Genomic DNA, 17793 nt, shown 5'->3' on the forward strand with positions numbered 1-17793 from the left:
ATATTGTAGTTAGTAGGGTTCGACTCACAGTTCTATAAATTTGCTCGTCCCACATAACATACCTACAAGCAGTGTTGGCCGAACGTTAATTGCAATTAACCATTAACCAGTACAAATTAAACTGTAAAACCGTTACAGTTTACGGTTCAATTTGTATGGTTAATGGTTAATTGCATTGATGTTTCGGCCAACACTGCCTACAAGTGTTAAGTCCAGGGGTTACAAACATTTTAATTTTTTTAAACTGCAGCTCCCCCTATTTACTCGACTTCCAATTTCCAGAAAACCTACATATAACATGACATACACACTTCCCAGGTGGAGTGCGATGCTGACTATCACCGCCGTGGTGAATGGTTTTCTCAACGAATTCATATTTACAGGTAACTTTGCCAAATTTTACGCTAATACTGAAGCATTGCTTATATATAACGCAGCGAACTACGTAGGCGAACAACGCGAACGCGAAGCAGCACGATGCGGCGCGCCGGAGCGGGGTGAATCAATCCTTCGATATCTATAGAAGTGTCCTACGTGGGCGATCTCGTTGCGAACGCGAACGCCGTGGGCCGCGCCGCGCCGCGTTCGCGAGTTTTCGCCTACGTAAGACGCAGCGTAATATTGCTTCAGTTACACTTAATAGAAAACACATTGTCATAAATGTTTAGCTACGCTACACTCTGCAAGGTGAATAAATGTAGGTCATAGTTAAAGCATTTTGCTTTGAGGCTAACCCCGAAACCGTGAAAAAATATAACGTAGAGGCACCAATGATCGACAAGAACCAATCACCGACACTTTTTTTGACCTAAGATGGGTAAGACGGGTAACTGAAGATAGAGGGTGGGTGTCAAAGTTGTGTAGACCGCGCTCAGTCTACCCTTATTTGTGCGCGTCGGCTGCGTTCGCTTTTATCGGGAGCTCGAAAACAATACAAAAGGTAATCACGGTCCATATCCCGGTCATTATAAGTCTAATTGCATGTAAAATTAGGCTAGTGTTATTTTTGGCACTACATATGTTGGCTTGCACAAATCAAGTAGCACTTTATTTTGCGAAAAAGCAGAGCAAAAATATTTTAGTAATTACTTTCAGGTTATTAACTGAAAAGCTTATCATATACTAAAGAAAATGTGACGAATGCCTTCAGTGGCCGAGGCGGGACTTTAATTTTCACAGCGAACGCCAGAATTTCTTGGCCACCCGTGCACGGTAGCGCTTATCTCAATTATTTTAGTATTGATAAGCAATCTTTGAAAGACTGGGTCTTTGACCATGTTCTATTACAGTACGTAGTGCTAACATTGTCGATCCGAATCGCTTAGGGATTAATTATTTATCGTATGGCTTCGTTACATGTCACTGGATACAAATATTTTATAATTTTTCCAATTATATTACTGTAACCCTTTTCCAGGCCGCACCAATATACAAAGTTTTCCCAAAAAATAAATACATTCCGATTAATCCGGCTTTAGTGATTCATTTGAAGACGAGCCACATTTATCGAAAGTCAAATGTAATTTGAACCGTAAACGGGATTGCCTTAGGTCAAAATTCTATTGGAGCGATTGCAGTCGTTAAATCGTACAATATTTTAAATCACATTTATAATCGGGTCTATCGCGAAATTATTTTGTTATCTTTATTTACCGACGTTTCGGACAGGTTTCACTGGTCCCGATAGACCCGATTATAAAATATGTTTTCAAAGCGCAAAGGTTTTAAATGTTAAATCATACTATGCCTGAAAACGGGTTGTATAATAGAAAATCTTAACCAAGCTTTCGCAGACTAAACTTTACCTAAAAATACACCCATATATCGCACCTTTAGAATTATACTGACCTTATCCAAAATTTACGGATTTTGAGTTTCACTAATAAAAAGTCCTAAAATGATGAACCTCATCGAACCTTAATACAAAACCGGCCTAATACAGCGTAGAAAGGGATAGGCTTACACTTCGGTCTGTTTTCCCCTCCCTCTAACTTCGCGTCATGTTCGGTTTGAGCGAGACGCAAGCAGTGATATTATACGGCATTTATCTAGATATATTTTTAGGTGTATGTTTCAGATCACAATATCATTCGAAATCGCACCTGTAGAAAAACCATTACACGTCGGCTCTGCATACAAAAAAGCAACACCTGTATCAATATTCCGTAAAATGGGTCATGTCTGACGTCACTGTGGGGCCGATTCCGATTTTACCATCCCATCAAAATAGTATTTTATACAAACGTGATATAATGGAGAGCTTTTCAGTCGAGTACCGTGTTAAAGCCACGAAGCTTGCTGTGTGGCCCTAATTGGGTGCGAGATTAAAAAGCTTGATTATATCACTATTGTATACAATACTTTTTCTACGAGTCAACAGAAATAATACTTTAAACTAGTAGAATCATATAGGTAAACAAACCAAAAGTATACAGCTAAGATACGCGAGCTGCCGCGGCCCGCGATACCTTCATACTCGTACGCGCCCCGGCCCCCGGGCCGGCGCCCCCGGCGGGTTGGTCAACGACACCTTCTCGTAACTCATGAGGCCCTGGTTCCTTGCTAAATTCAATTTTTAGACAGTTTTTTTCTCGCATTTGGCCACCGTAATCTATGGAGACTAACAAGCAACGCTAAGCGGTTTTCGTAGTCTATGGATGTTGCTAGTTTGACACAAATAGTTGTATATCAAAGTTTAATTTTTTTCGAATTTTTAATTATTATAAAGAGTAAGTAAACAATTTGTTTGCAATCTGTTTTTCGCTCCTAATTTTTACAATAATCAAGAAATCGAAGAGTCGAACGTAGAGGCTATGGTTAGTATATATCAAATTATGTAAAAATATTTTCCATGATGTCAATATACAAAGAGGAAAATGGGGACTACTTTTCTATGGAGAAGCGGCCGTCCCCTTTCCTCTTAAGAGGGGGCCAAGGGGGTAATTTTTATATTGAAATTCCATGTAAAAATTCTTGGAAACGAGACTATATTTGCATGGGCAGACTGTTATACCAAGTTCTGTGTAGAAAATCCTAAAGTTTTAGTTACAAAAATAATATATGAAACTTTCTAATTTATGTATACCTATGTAAATAATTTATATAACAGTTTATCTTTGGTTTTTTGGTACTACGACTACAACGAGTATTACGGTGTCTGCTACTTCATAGGTAGTTGAATTTAAACTATCGTGAGACATATATATTAACTTAGCTAACTTGGCTGTCGCGCGAGTGACTAAAATTACGTGAGTGTAACCGCTAAGTTAGCTAAACTTCATATGTAATAAATTTTAACAGATTAGTATTTACACAGGGCATTTATTTCATTTGAGATTGAATTCTCAGGTGTCAAAAGTAGCTCGAAATGGTTCGTGTAAAAAACACCGCTGCTGTGTCACCAGTTTCTTTTTATTTGAACTCTAAATTATTTGAAGATCTCATTTTGAGGTTTTGATACGAGCTTGTCAGCGTGCGCTGCTACACCAATCAGCGTGTCGCTAACGATGATTGGTTCTCAGGAGAAGCAATCAGGGGGGCGATTCGAAATTTATAATCTGGTTATGAAAAGGTTATAGACATGATCAACACCTGAGATGCCTGTTGACATGACTCAAGGACTCATTAAAACAAGATTCAAACCTTATCAAATTGCCAAAACAGAATTTGCCTCCGTTACTGAGTAACGTGAATTCTACACGTCATTTTTCAATGCCACGCTAGATTTGAATTTCAACTTAAATACGCGATGAAAGCGATTTATCACACTGTTTGGAAAGTTTCAGATTTTGAAACGGGAAAGGTAGTGAGTAAATATGATTTTTAACGACTTACCATTTTGCGATCTTACTTTAAGAGGAATAATACTAAATATCTAAGGAGATACTATTTTACGGATTAAGAGCACATGGATAGTAAAGTCAATGTTATTTATTCTTCAATTTAGATTATATAATTATTAGGTTTTCTATCCTCCTTGATTTAAACAATGATATGACTGGTTTCTCTACAGATATGATGGTTGCGTTATTATCATGTATCGTATCATGCATCCCCCTTGCACTTTCATACTTAAAAAATAAATAAAAGCAAAGATGACAGCCGATAAACTGCGACCATCTTAGATCCGCTGCAAACGACTTGACGTGACTATGACTATTGTATAGATATTTTTTTCGGAAAAACCAAATTCTCAGAATTATGTTTTATACTTACGATTACGAGTCATGAAGTCCAGAAAAGGAAAATTTTGTTAGAAATTTGCTAGAATTAGAACAGATGGAAAATAGATTTTAAAACGAATGGGAGGAAATAGGGCGAGGAATGGAAGTAGTAGAAATGGAGTAGGATTTCAAAATATTTATCAGTACGGTTTTTACTCACTATTATTTACTGATAAATATTTTGAAATATGTCTCACGATAGTTTAAGTGCGAGTAGGATTTCATTGCTTTATTTGCTGCCGGATTTCGTCTTTTTTATTTTTTTATAGTGTCGTTTCAAAGATCTTTAAGTACTTTAAGTTTGTGTAAATTTTACAGCCTATTTTAATTGAACAATATTAATGCAAATTTATGAAATCAACTTTTCGATATTTTTTCCCGTCATAAGTAAATGCCATTTGTAAGTATTTTAAAATACATTATGTAGAATCCAACATTTACATTTCACTTAAGCGGCAATATTATAAAATTTTAGTTTTAATTTAGTTATTAGTAAAATATATTACCCTTAAAAATATTCATATACATTAGTGTATGTATTAACATAGTTACAAACTCCGGAAATACAAAGTCCTCAAGGGAAATTTGAGCAGGGTATGCCTTTAACATATGGCCGCGCCTGATATATTTAGTTTTAGAGTAAAATGAAAGAGCTAACGCGGTTTTCTAGTACTGGTTAGTGACAATGTCATGTCAATATTTAGTCATGAAATTGTTTTATTGATCAGTGTTTCCTAATTAGACTGCCTTTTTAGGGTTCCGTAGCTAAATGGCAAAAAGCGGAACCCTTATAGATTCGTCATGTCTGTCTGTCTGTCCGTCCGTATGTCACAGCCACTTTTCTCCGAAACTATAAGAACTATACTGTTGAAACTTGGTAAGTAGATGTATTTTGTGAACCGCTTTTCACACAAAAATAGAAAAAAAAACAATAAATTTTGGGGGTTCCCCATACTTGGAACTGAAACTCAATTTTTTTTTAATTATCAAACCCATAATATACGTGTGGGCTATCTATGGATAGGTCTTCAAAAATGATATTAAGGTTTCTTATATCATTTTCCTCCAAACTGAATAGTTTGCGCGAGAGACACTTCATAAATGGTACAATGTGTGCCCCCCCCCTGTAACTTCTAAAATAAGAGAATGATAAAACTGAAAAAAATATATGATGTACATTACCATGCAAACTTCCGCCGAAAATTGGTTTGAACGAGATCTAGTAAGTAGTTTTTTTAATACGTCATAAATCGTAAACCGCAATTTACCTTTCACTCACGTTTCACATAAAAAATACATTGTTAAAATTATGTAATGTACCGGGAACCCTCGGTGCGCGAGTCCGACTCGCACTTGGCCGGTTTTTTTATGTAAGAGGGAAACGAGGAGAGGAATCGCCTAATAGCAATAACCATCGCGCATATTGGCCGTGATATGTATTTAATTAAAAAAAAAACTATAGTTTGCTAAAAAAAAAGTAAAACGAAAGAGCTAAAGAAATTGGAGACAATTCACACGTAAAATGCTTACAGCAAGTAATTAAGTAACTGTAGAGTATGACCAAGGTGAGTTGAAACAACGTCAATTTTGTGATATCTATTCGCCTTGAGGCAAGGACGCGAGCGACCCACCGACGGTGGGGTGGGGCTAAAAATAGCAAAAAAAAACAAATTCAGTTTTTAAAGATCTTTTTTATTATTATACACATTTTATCTCTGACACCTAGAGACTTTTACATCTCTAAACAATTTTATTACTTCTGTTATTTTGTTATTTATTATGTTATTTCTGTTAATTTGACATTTATATTTATGTAATTGTTTTTTGTAATTTTGGGTTAATTTTATTGTTTGTAAAAATTGACATGTAAAAGTGCCCCTGTGGCCTATTTGCTGAATAAATGTTTGATGTTTTGATGTTTTTTTGATGTTAAATTCGTCGAAATGTACGTTATTTAAACTTACCTCTGTTTCAACTCATCTAGGTCTTCTCTAGTTACTATATAAAGAATTTTACAGTACATATGGTGCTGCTTTACCGCACTAGTTCGATAATTAGCACATTACGTGACTGTCGATAATTTAAAGGGCCATATGTACTGTAAAACGTTGTTGTACGATACATGTGCGAATAGGTAATTCGCAACTCGTGTCGATTTTAATCACTCCCTTCGGTTATGTTTTAAGCTATCGGCATTCTTTGCGAATTTGCTATTTTTCGCACTTCAATCATTTCCGGTCCATTGCAAGCGACCGCCTCTTCCGGAACATACCTACTTCATCGCTCCACTTCGGATAGTTCGGGTAACTTAGCCTATAGCAAATAAGCAAACAGGAAAATTGGCATTCGCTCTATCGGCACTTACAATATACTTGAGTTTCGCAGTAAATTAATATCAGTAGCGTGTCTCTTTTCCTTTGAGCTTCCATGTTTCCTTTTTATGGGGTCAGGTGTCCTCATTTTTCTGCGCCAAGACAGTCTATAGTAGGTTATGGGCTCTGGCAATTAAGATTTTTTGAGGTCTCTTTATACCTAAAACCGGGTGGCGTATTTACAAAAGCTAAACTATTTCAGTCACGCCTCAGATTATAATCGGGGAGCTTTTGTTTATGCATATTAGTTAACAATATCTATACCATTTCGGTAAAAAGTAGTCACTCAAATGGATTAGCTTTTTACTTACAAATTTTCAAATATTATTCACGACAAAACCTAGTCGAATTTAGTAACGTCAGTATCGTTTGAATATGATATCTAAATTTTAATAATACTTATTTACTCAATGGATTATTCCTAGCCACGGTTGGCAAATGTTTTGGAATCAAAAATTACACTAAATCAGTAGGTAGGTTAGGTTCGTTAGGTAGCTTTAAATGCCCGAAGGGCAAACCGCCCAGAAATAGGAGCCCCGCGAAGCGGGGCTCCGTCTAGTTAGCTAAAGTTCGTCGGACTGTTTCTTTAAAAAAAAAAAATCACAACGTAACTAGACGGAGCCCCGCTTCGCGGTGCTCCTATTTCTGGGCGGTTTGCCCTTCGGGCATTTGAAGCTACCTAACGAACCTAACCTACCTATTGATTTAATGTAATTTTGGATTCCCATTTTGTAGCCAGTTACAAAACTTATTTACCAAACAATTTCACTCCGGCCCAATTCGTAACTGGCTACATACAAGGAATTTTAAATTCCTGTTGTGTAGCTAGTTACCAAATTTAGTTACCAAGCGGTAACACGCTGTCTATTGGCCAAAGCCAACTGACAAAACTGAAGACCGACGACGGCAGGATCATCTCATCCAAACCTGAGCTCTTGGGAGAAGTCGAGAAGTTCTATGGACAGTTATACACAACAACCCGAGCACCCGTCGTGGATCTAGCTAGAGACCCTAGAGCTAGACTAACTCGACACTATACCGAAGATATCCCGGACGTCAGCCTGTACGAGATTAGTATGGCTCTCAAACAACTTAAGAATGGCAAAGCCCCAGGTGATGACGGAATTACGGCCGAACTCCTGAAGGCGGGTGGTAAACCAGTCCTTAAGGCCCTTCAGACGCTGTTTAGTTCCGTCATGCGCGAAGGAAAAACGCCGCAAGCGTGGAACAGAAGTGTGGTGGTGCTCTTCTTCAAAAAAGGTGATAACACCTTGCTGAAGAATTATAGACCCATCTCACTTCTGAGCCATGTCTACAAGCTGTTTTCGAGAGTCATCACGAACCGTCTCGCACGCAGGTTTGACGACTTCCAGCCTCCCGAACAAGCAGGTTTCCGTAAAGGCTATAGTACCGTAGACCACATACATGCGTTGCGGCAGGTTATACAGAAGACTGAGGAATATAACCTCCCCCTTTGCCTTGCATTTGTGGACTACGAGAAAGCCTTCGATTCGATCGAGACTTGGGCTGTGCTGCAGTCTCTCCAAAGGTGCCAAATCGACTACCGGTATATCGAAGTGCTGAAGTGTCTGTACGAAAACGCCACCATGTCCGTCCGACTACAGGGCCAGAGCTCGAAGCCTATTCCATTGCAGCGGGGAGTCAGACAAGGAGATGTAATCTCCCCAAAGCTGTTCACCGCTGCATTGGAGGATGCCTTTAAGGTTCTGGACTGGAAAGGACGAGGCATCAATGTAAATGGCGAGTACATCACTCACCTTCGGTTTGCCGATGATATCGTAGTCATGGCTGAGACCATGGAGGACCTCAGTGCGATGCTCGCTGATCTCAGCAGAGTATCTGAACGAGTTGGTCTGAAAATGAACATGGACAAGACGAAGATCATGTCTAACGTCCATGTTGTGCCAACTCCCGTATTAATCGGAGGCTCTGCGCTCGAAGTTGTTGACGATTATGTATACCTAGGACAAACAGTCCAGTTAGGTAGGTCCAACTTCGAGAAAGAGGTCACTCGTCGAATCCGACTCGGTTGGGCAGCGTTCGGGAAGCTCCACAGTATCTTTTCGTCCAAATTGCCGCAGTGTCTTAAGTCAAAAGTCTTTGACCAGTGTGTGTTGCCAGTGATGACATACGGATCTGAGACGTGGGCGCTAACGATGGGCCTCATAAGAAGGCTCAAGGTCACGCAAAGGGCAATGGAGAGAGCTATGCTCGGGGTTTCTCTGCGTGATAGAGTCAGAAATGATGATATCCGCAGTAGAACTAGGGTCACCGATATAGCTCGCAGAATTGCAAACCTTAAGTGGCAGTGGGCGGGGCACATTGCTCGCAGAACTGATGGCCGGTGGGGCCGGAAGGTTCTGGAGTGGCGTCCGCGTACCGGAAGACGAACTGCCGGTAGGCCTCCAACGAGATGGAGCGACGACCTGGTGAAAGTCGCGGGAATTCGGTGGTTGCGAGCGGCACAGGATCGGTCGGAGTGGCGAGCCTTGGGGGAGGCCTATGTCCAGCAGTGGACGTCTATCGGCTGACATGATGATGATGATGATGAACACGCTGGCCCAATACGTAACCGGCTTCAAATTAACTGGGAATTTTGATTCCCATTCTGTAGCTGATTACGAAATTTTGGTTACCAAACGGTACTAAAAGGAGTACTCGTACCTATCAACTGAAATAATTCTTAAAGTAAAAAAAAAATCTTAGGCATTGTTAATTAATTTGCATGAACGGTAATTTATTTAATACAATCGGAGTTGTTACTAAAATATGATTCAAATTTTAGATCGCAACAGACTAGCATTTGTAGTAACAATATCCGTATGAATTTAGTTAATAAAGTCTATACGATTTCAGTAAATTTCTATACTATAATAGATTAGGGTTTTGTTAAGTTTTGTCCAAACAAAAGCTAATCTAGTTCAGTTCGCATCTGAACCATATCAGTATAGCCTTTGTAAATACGCAACCGGGTGGCCTCTGCGATTACTTCTGCTTCTCTATTTCTCTCTGCTTCTGGTTGGTTCAGAGCACATGGATGTGGTTGGACTACATGTTAGAATCTTGCTCGAATCTTGAAAGATTCGGTTAGTCATTATTACGCTGTCACGTAAGCAAGTAAGACCATAATATCCGTAGGGGAGACCGAGGTGAGTTGTGACAGAGGAGAGTTGTGACATCGTCGATTTTTTGGAATCTATTAACTAATAACGAGCTCGCAATAGCGCGCGTTCGTTAGTTCAAGATACTAGCTAACAAACGCGCACTGTTGCGAGCTAATAAGTTCTTAATAAGTTCCAAAAAATCGACAATGTCACAACTGTCCTCTGTCCCCTACTATCCTTTATGATACAAAAGAATTTGAAAGTGGTACAAGAAACGGAGATATACAATCTCGCGATTGTTCTTCTCAGTTTATTGCATTGAGCTATTAATTGATTCCCTAAGGGCCGCTTGCGACAGCCAGGGTTAGCCCATTACCCCGGGGTTAACCAGTTAACCCTGGGTTAGTGGGTTAAGAGTTATCAATTGGCTTTCGTTGTTCGTTGAGGTACTGTAGGTAGATACTGTTATTCCTGCGATCCATTTTCCACAAAGGTGAAATAAGTTTGTGTCCCTGTTTACACTTCGCTTTTCCTTAAAGGTTTCTTGCGAACTATCTACAGTAGGTATAAATTATTTTATTTAGTTACTTTTTTTACTTTGAGCCTCCCTTCAGGAAAAGTAATCTTCTTCACGCTTAAAACAAAATTACTTTTCCTGGATTGGTTACTGAAACCTATTAGAAAAAGGTTTTCAATAAACAACATAATCAGAGTTTTGAATTATTTACGGTTAGTTTCACTAGACTTATATTGACCGGCATACCGTGATTACCTTTTGTATTATTTACAAAACAAAAGGTAATCACGGTCTATCCCGGTCAATATAAGTCAAATAACATAATCAACAAACAAACAACAAAGTTTGTTGGCATAGATGTTGTACTAAAGCCTCATTATAATATAAGTATGTAAATTCAGTCAAAGATAGATATGACTCCGTAATAGATGCATACAGTCTATGGAAAAAACGTGCCTCGAAAATCACGAAAATTTGATTCTCGATCAGATGGCGCCACTAGTTTTGGCCAACACTCGTATAGAGGGCGTTGACTGTTTCGTTTGTTATTTATAATTTTAACGCATACCAGTGAAAGAACATGGGTCAAAATCATATAAAAATAATTAATGCAAATAAAAAAATCATTTATCCATATTTAAATACATTTTATCGTATTTTTATAAATATTTATTTTTAGTTTTAAAGTGTGTCGACAGATGGCAGTGAATTTACTGGGGTTACAAAATTTTATATGACAGTACCGCTCTAGTATGTTACTCTATGACTCAGTTATATAAGTGAAATTAACTAAAATAAAAGTAAGTTTAGCGAACAGGATCGATCCTTAAAAAAGCTTCATTAAAATTACTTTTACCTGTTTTAGACAGAAAGTTAAATATTGACAGATTTTGTGCATTATGTCCTTTTCCCGGATTGACGTCCAATTTTTAATAACTTATTATTTTATGAGATAATAGAATATAAACGAGTTTTGGTGTTTTCAATTTCGCGATATTTGACATAAAATGACTCAGCAAGGACAAGCAAGGAATAACTGCAAGACATTTAATTTATAAACTGTAATCCCTACCCCCCTCCCTGGTTTGTTCCCTAGATATACCTTGACATGAACTGAATGTTATCCCAGTTTTAAACTATTAATTTGCCTTTAGAAACTGTTAGTCTATTTTTAGATCTGTGTGTGACCCAAATTCTCTCTCATCAATATCGCAATTATCGCGGGATCGATGTTCGAAGCGTGATTCATCATACACGAGCGTGATTAGTCTCAACAAACACCGTGCTATTGAATATGCGGCGTACATACATGCGACAGCCTAATGGGTTGCTTGGGGTACATCTAAGGGCCTGACACTCTTTGATAGAGAAAGATAGTCTTATTGCAATTCCTATAAGAGGAAAGAGAAATTGTGCCATGCTTTGTCTTTATCACCGACCGGGCATTTTTTCACGGTCGGGTTATGGCATCATGTGGGCATCATAGCAAGTATGCATGCACACATGCGACAGCCTAATGGGTTGCTTGGGGTACATCCAAGGGCCTGACACTCTTTGATAGAGAAAGATAGTCTTATTGCGATTCCTATAAGAGGAAAGAGAAAATAGTGTCATGCTTTGTCTTTATCACCGACCGAAGCTAACTTCAACGACTTGGATAGAACAAGGTGAGGAAGTCGTTATAAACGTAATATTTTCATAGAAATTTGACATTACCACACACTGTCATTGCAATTGCCATGAAGAGTTTGCTTGGTCCGACTCTAATTTCCAATCACGTAATAGCGTCGTCCAGAGAGGAAAATATCGAGAACGTTTATATGGAAAAATTACAACTAATGTTTCCTCTTAACATAACACACACACACTACAGAATGTATCACAACAAGAAAATGCAATTACCACCACACAATCTCATGCATTAAGACTGGTTTTTGGACTTCAGTTATTTATGCGGGAATTAGGTCAGAAGTGAAAACGGGCCGAGCACAGAATAAAGGAATTTATGGCAACACTAAGGGGATTACTTAGAATAACAATGTAGTTTTGTGAATGGCCCCGTAATAAATACTGGAAGTTTGGAACTGTCTTCATGGCTTTTTGGCTTCATGAACAGCACCCCCTTTCATTCCAAAGGGGGGTACTGTTCATGAAGCCAAAAATAGCTCTAGGATTTATTTGCAATAGTGTCAATTACTATTTTAAAATAGATGGCAGGGGTACATAGAGATTAACATAAATTTGCAAAAAAAAAATTGATGGACTCGGAGTTTCTACGGCCACGGACAAAGTCTTTGACAAGTTTATAGTGAAATAGGTTGGAAACCAAGTATTCGGAGGTCAAATGCTCTAAGTAATAGTAAAAAAAGATAATACTCAAATTATTAATGTTATTTTATGATATCTTTTAAATCCAATCTTAGAAGGAATGATATATAAAATAAAAAAAATAAACAAATCGATTATCTGGACCCGTAATGGCCGTAATAACTAATGTACCTACCCACAAACAACAAAAAATATCTATATACAGACCCTATTATGGATAACGCCAAACAATAAATCGACTAACTTGGAATTCGGAAAAAATCGTTTCCGTTGCTGCCTTCCCGATATTTCCTGTAGCTTTATTAGTATTGATGTTAACATCGTGATGTTTGTATTGCATAAATTAGCAAAATTGTTGATAAATTGTGTGGTGGTGGTAAAGTGGGAGACTTGCGCGTGTAAAAATTAAGGAGGATTTTGGTGTATAACAACAACATTCAAGGTTTGGACTTGTTTATTTCAAGGTTAGGTCATTTATGGATTAATTAAACCTTGTTATTTGTTTCAGTTACTATCTTTAAGATATGGTGGTTTAATCAGATAGTAAATTCTGTTATCAACTTGTTACGGATATGATCAGTCAGCTGTCAATATCGTAATTAATTGAGAATAAGAAATTACTGTCTGAATATGCCTCAAAGTTTATAGCAGTTTATAGCAGTTTTTGAGGCAAATTATAAAGGCATTATAAAGGCATTATAAAGGCATTATAAAGGCAAATTATAGTATTGCATAATATCACAAATATTATGTACAAATGAGTCAAATGACAAAAAGCACTTGCAGTAACGCGTGAGACTATATAACTTCAAACCCTGACTCGTACCAATGAATTTGAATGAATTTTCGAAGCTTATGTATAAATTACAAAACCTGTGTGTATATACATAAAATTCAAAGATGTGTGTGAAGTTTTCCCAATTGAATAAGTCTGAGAACTTTAGTCTGCCACAGAATAGAATATTTTTAAAACTGATGAACTGTTTACATATATACATACGTACATACAACATAATCTAACCTATCCCTTTCCTTTTTCCAGACGACAAGAGCCCCACCGAAGAGGAAGCAGCGACCAAAATCCAAGCAGCCTTCCGCGGACACCAGACCAGGAAATCCATCAGCATGAAGACCAGCAAGCCCCAGCAGCAGCAGCAACAGGAGCCGGAGCCCACCCGCGCCGAGCTGGAGGCGGAGTTCCGTGCTGACGACAAAGGTCAGTTCCTTGAGGAATATGTAATAATTTTTATAAATTAATAATAGTTGCGGACTGAAAACGTTACCTTGTGGTACTCTATATTTGAGGAATAGTAGCGCACCCAAAACATTGCCTTGTGGTACTCTCCTTATCAATATAAAGAAAAATAGTAGTGAATCCAAAACAGTACCTTGCGGTGCTCTCCATATCATATAAAGATGAATAGTAGCGGGCCCAAAACGTAACCTTGTGATACATTATACTTGAAATAGTACCGGACCCAAAACATCACCATCTTACCATTGGAAAATGCAATTATATTTGTTTTTGAGGAAGAGTTGCGAACCCAAAACGACGTGATATTTTATGTTTATTTATTTTAATATTGTCTTCGGTTACCGCGATAGTTACTCATGAAATAAAACTATGAAAACGGATTATATCGCGTATATTGAATTTATAATATACGCGATATAATCCGTTTTCATAGTTTTATTTTATTTATTTTATTTTATTTATTTAAGGTTTACCAACAATTGTTGACATCGATACATTAATAATGTACTAAGCTAAAACATGTAAGGAGTGGTGTCACAATTACTTACAGGTAAACACCGTGTTTGAGGAAAACGTTACCTTATAATACATTCCTAATTTTCAATATCTGCACTTTATCATAAATCGGATTAAAGCTTTTAGCAGAATACTACTAAGAAATACACCTTAATACAGGCTCTATTTTCCACATATGCGACCAAGTTCTAGAAACAGGAAGCCTTTGCCTCTGAAATTTTGTAAGCCTTTCTGAAGCCTTTCTATTCGAGCTGACTCACTCTCAATTCTCAATACAATTTGCAGGCTAACGCTATTGCCGCTGCCTCAGGAGTAAAGTAAGGTTACAGAGAAACAGTGTTATGGCAAGGTACCTAGTCAACAAGGAACTACAAAATCTTTGTTACGTTAATAAGTCAGTACTAATGTATACAAATATTTAACCAGGCTTTAAGATTACAAAACTCGGAGTTTTTTCGCTGAGGTTTGAAGTTACGAAGCCTCAGTTTTTTGTCTGTTAGTGGTGGTAAAATACATTTACAGATTTTGTTATTGACGGCCTCCGTAGCCTAGTTGATAGTAACCCTGACTATGTAGCTGGCGGTCCCGGGTTAAAACCTCGGTGAGGGCATTTATTTGTATGTTTATCACGAATAATTGATCCTGAATTAAGGATATTTTCTACCCATAATATAAGTGTTTTATATGCGTCGCCGTTGGTTTACATATTGGAAGACGCAAAAATTTAAACCCGATAACAAATTACATACAACATGAATTATACGAATCACCATACATCACACCACACACATAAGAGCGATTACAGCGGCAGTTAAGCCTTAGGGGGCTTTGTTCGCTGTCATAGTTTTTAGAATGTATATACTTTGTGTTAAAAAATAAGTGAAAAAAAAAAAACAAATACGGACGGCTCTCGTTCTAAAATGATATCAGGAGACGCTATGCAAGCGTAGCTCATAAAATAGTTTTTGGTAAGGTGTTATTCTGTTATATTTCTCAACTCCTGCGCCACAGATTTAAATCTAACAAAGGAACACCTCTACAAAATAGCATTTTACGAGATTACAAAGACTTGAGCTAGGTGCTTGTATTTCGGGAAAATCTCAAGGATTCTGTGCATTTCCTGTTTGTATTCGAAAGGTGTAATGTACTCGTATCTTAATAAAATAATGATAGTAGCTTATGTAAGGTAGGTGTTAATTTTGTAGAATAATTTGAACTATAAAATATACTACTATTCCTTTATTTTTAACCCTTTAATGCGCACTGCGCACACATTAGCCAAAGTTGAGTAAGTTTTTTTGTGAGGACCAATAGAGCAATTTGAAAAAAATGCGGTCCCGATAGAATATTGGCCGTGTTTTTAAGACTAGTTTTGAAGTGGTTTGGTAAAAATATAATTTGCAGACATTTTCACTAAACGTTTCCATTGAGTTATTATTAATATAGAGAAGATATACCAAACAATGAAATTGGCGCAATCACAACCTGTACCACGCGACCAAAACGTCGTAAGCGCCGTCAAATTCATGCCGCTTACGCGTTTAGGTCCCGAGATTCATGCTTTGTTGGTTTGTTGTCAAAACAACATCAACTCGTGGCACAAAATACTGGTTCTCTGTGCCGGTTCTATATGTTAATAATAATAGTTCAATGAATGTTTCCAAAGAAACAAAGCAAGGTCTCACATTAAAAAGAATTGAATGAAAACAACAGCTAGAGTCGCTAAGAACCTGGATATATTATTCATGAATCTTTTGTGAGATAGTTATGAAAGAGGAAAATTAAATATTACGACGGCTGAATGGATCCAGTGGGAAATAAGCCGAGGATTTTAGGGTAAAAGAGTAACTCGAATAACACGCGAAAAATAGAAAATATTGATACCCTGAGTATCGAGGTCATGTTTGTTTCATCAATTATATTACATAACTTTAAATTAGACCAGGATCAGAACTGTGTCGTATCCGTATAATTATTAGACCGCAGTTTGAATTCTGATCCTTGTGTGGTGCTCCTAGGCTTCTAGAAACCCAATGTTGCCAGGCTAAAAAGTGGTGCAGTTATCCCCACCAGCCCTTTGAATTTCCCTCTTACAATTTTCATACATTCACCATCCAAAAAGTCTTCTAGCTCTTAGAATCGCTTGATGGTATTACCGTTTCCGATGGACGGTGTGTGTTGCTTGCCTTTAAGACAGGAGTACGCTCTTTTCTTGAAGGTTTGTAGGTCGCATAGGTCCAGAAATAACTAATTAATCCGAATACTTAGAAATATTTTAAACGATTCTTTCTCTGAGAAGAATATTTTTCCGTGTATTAAAGATGAAATAAAAATAGTCGCCGTCCTCATTATCGTTATGTTGAAAGGAAACAATTTACCCCCAATGCCCCAGCAAATAGTTTCCGGAGGCTGGACGGAATTAAGGCTGTATCGAACGCGATCAAACAACTAGGCCGATTCGAACGTACACTGATATCGGAAAAATTCTTAATATCTGTGCAATTTATGAGTGTTTTTCTTCTAATTATTATTCTTTAGACGGTACTACGCGATAACTCCAGATAACTAAACTATATCATGAGCTTCTTGGGCATCTTTTATAAGCATATTATAAACCGGGTCTATCGCGAATTACTTTGTTATTTATATCCGACGTTTCGACACAGGTTTCACTGGTCGTGGTCGCGGATAACTGATGTCGCAGTGAAATATCAAAACAGAGATTTGTGTATATATTACAAGCTTTTATTTAACTTGCAATGTACCTATGTAAGTATGTATGTAATATGTATGTAACATGTTTGTAAGGGTCAAATCTTGCAAGTTAAATTTGACCTACTTCCCGGCTTCCGATGAAGCTGAAAATTTGCATACATATGTAAATCGGGTGTCAATGCAGTATTATGGTACCATCGAGCTGATCTGATGCTGGAGACAGGTGTTGGCCATAGGAACTCTGTGATAAAACAACGAAACCTATTTGTGTTTGGGTTTTTTAGAATTGTCTCGATGCATAATATGCATTCCTAAAAACTAATTATGTATTTGCGGCACTTGCGATTGAAACTTTCGGTCCTTGGTCGTCAGACACCAGAAAACTAGTAAAAGAAATTTCTACCAAACTAGTCTGGGTGTCTGGCGACCTACGAGCTGGCGCATTTTTTGCGCAGAAGCTCAGCCTCACTGTGCAGAGGGGGAACGCGGCCAGTGTCCTGGGAACAATGCCTCAGGCTAATTTAGGTTTAGATTTAGTTTAATCACTGTTAATTGTCTCGATGAGTATTAGTTGCATGTGGAAAGAAAAATACAGTCAGCGATAAAAGCTTGTACCAAAAATGAAATTTTTGCCAAAAACTTATTTTAATACATACATACATACATACATATAATCACGCCTATTTCCCGGAGGGGTAGGCAGAGACCACGGATTTCCACTTGCTACGATCCTGACATAACT

The 17793-nt window shown here is 37.8% G+C and overlaps 1 protein-coding gene across 3 annotated transcripts in view; it reads left to right on the plus strand.

The window, feature by feature from the left end:
• The window catches only part of LOC134751900 (sperm surface protein Sp17), a 185696-nt gene that overhangs the window by 111020 nt on the left and 56883 nt on the right, over positions 1–17793 (plus strand). For 2 of the 3 annotated variants that reach the window (XM_063687451.1, XM_063687453.1), the window contains exon 2: positions 13608–13781. In XM_063687451.1, coding sequence (XP_063543521.1) covers positions 13608–13781 — 174 coding nt within the window. Of the gene's footprint in view, positions 1–318; positions 384–13607; positions 13782–17793 lie in introns of all 3 variants that reach the window. The other variant, XM_063687452.1, reaches the window with a different exon arrangement.

Source organism: Cydia strobilella, chromosome 23 (genome assembly GCF_947568885.1).
Source record: "Cydia strobilella chromosome 23, ilCydStro3.1, whole genome shotgun sequence".
Taxonomy (NCBI): domain Eukaryota; kingdom Metazoa; phylum Arthropoda; class Insecta; order Lepidoptera; family Tortricidae; genus Cydia; species Cydia strobilella.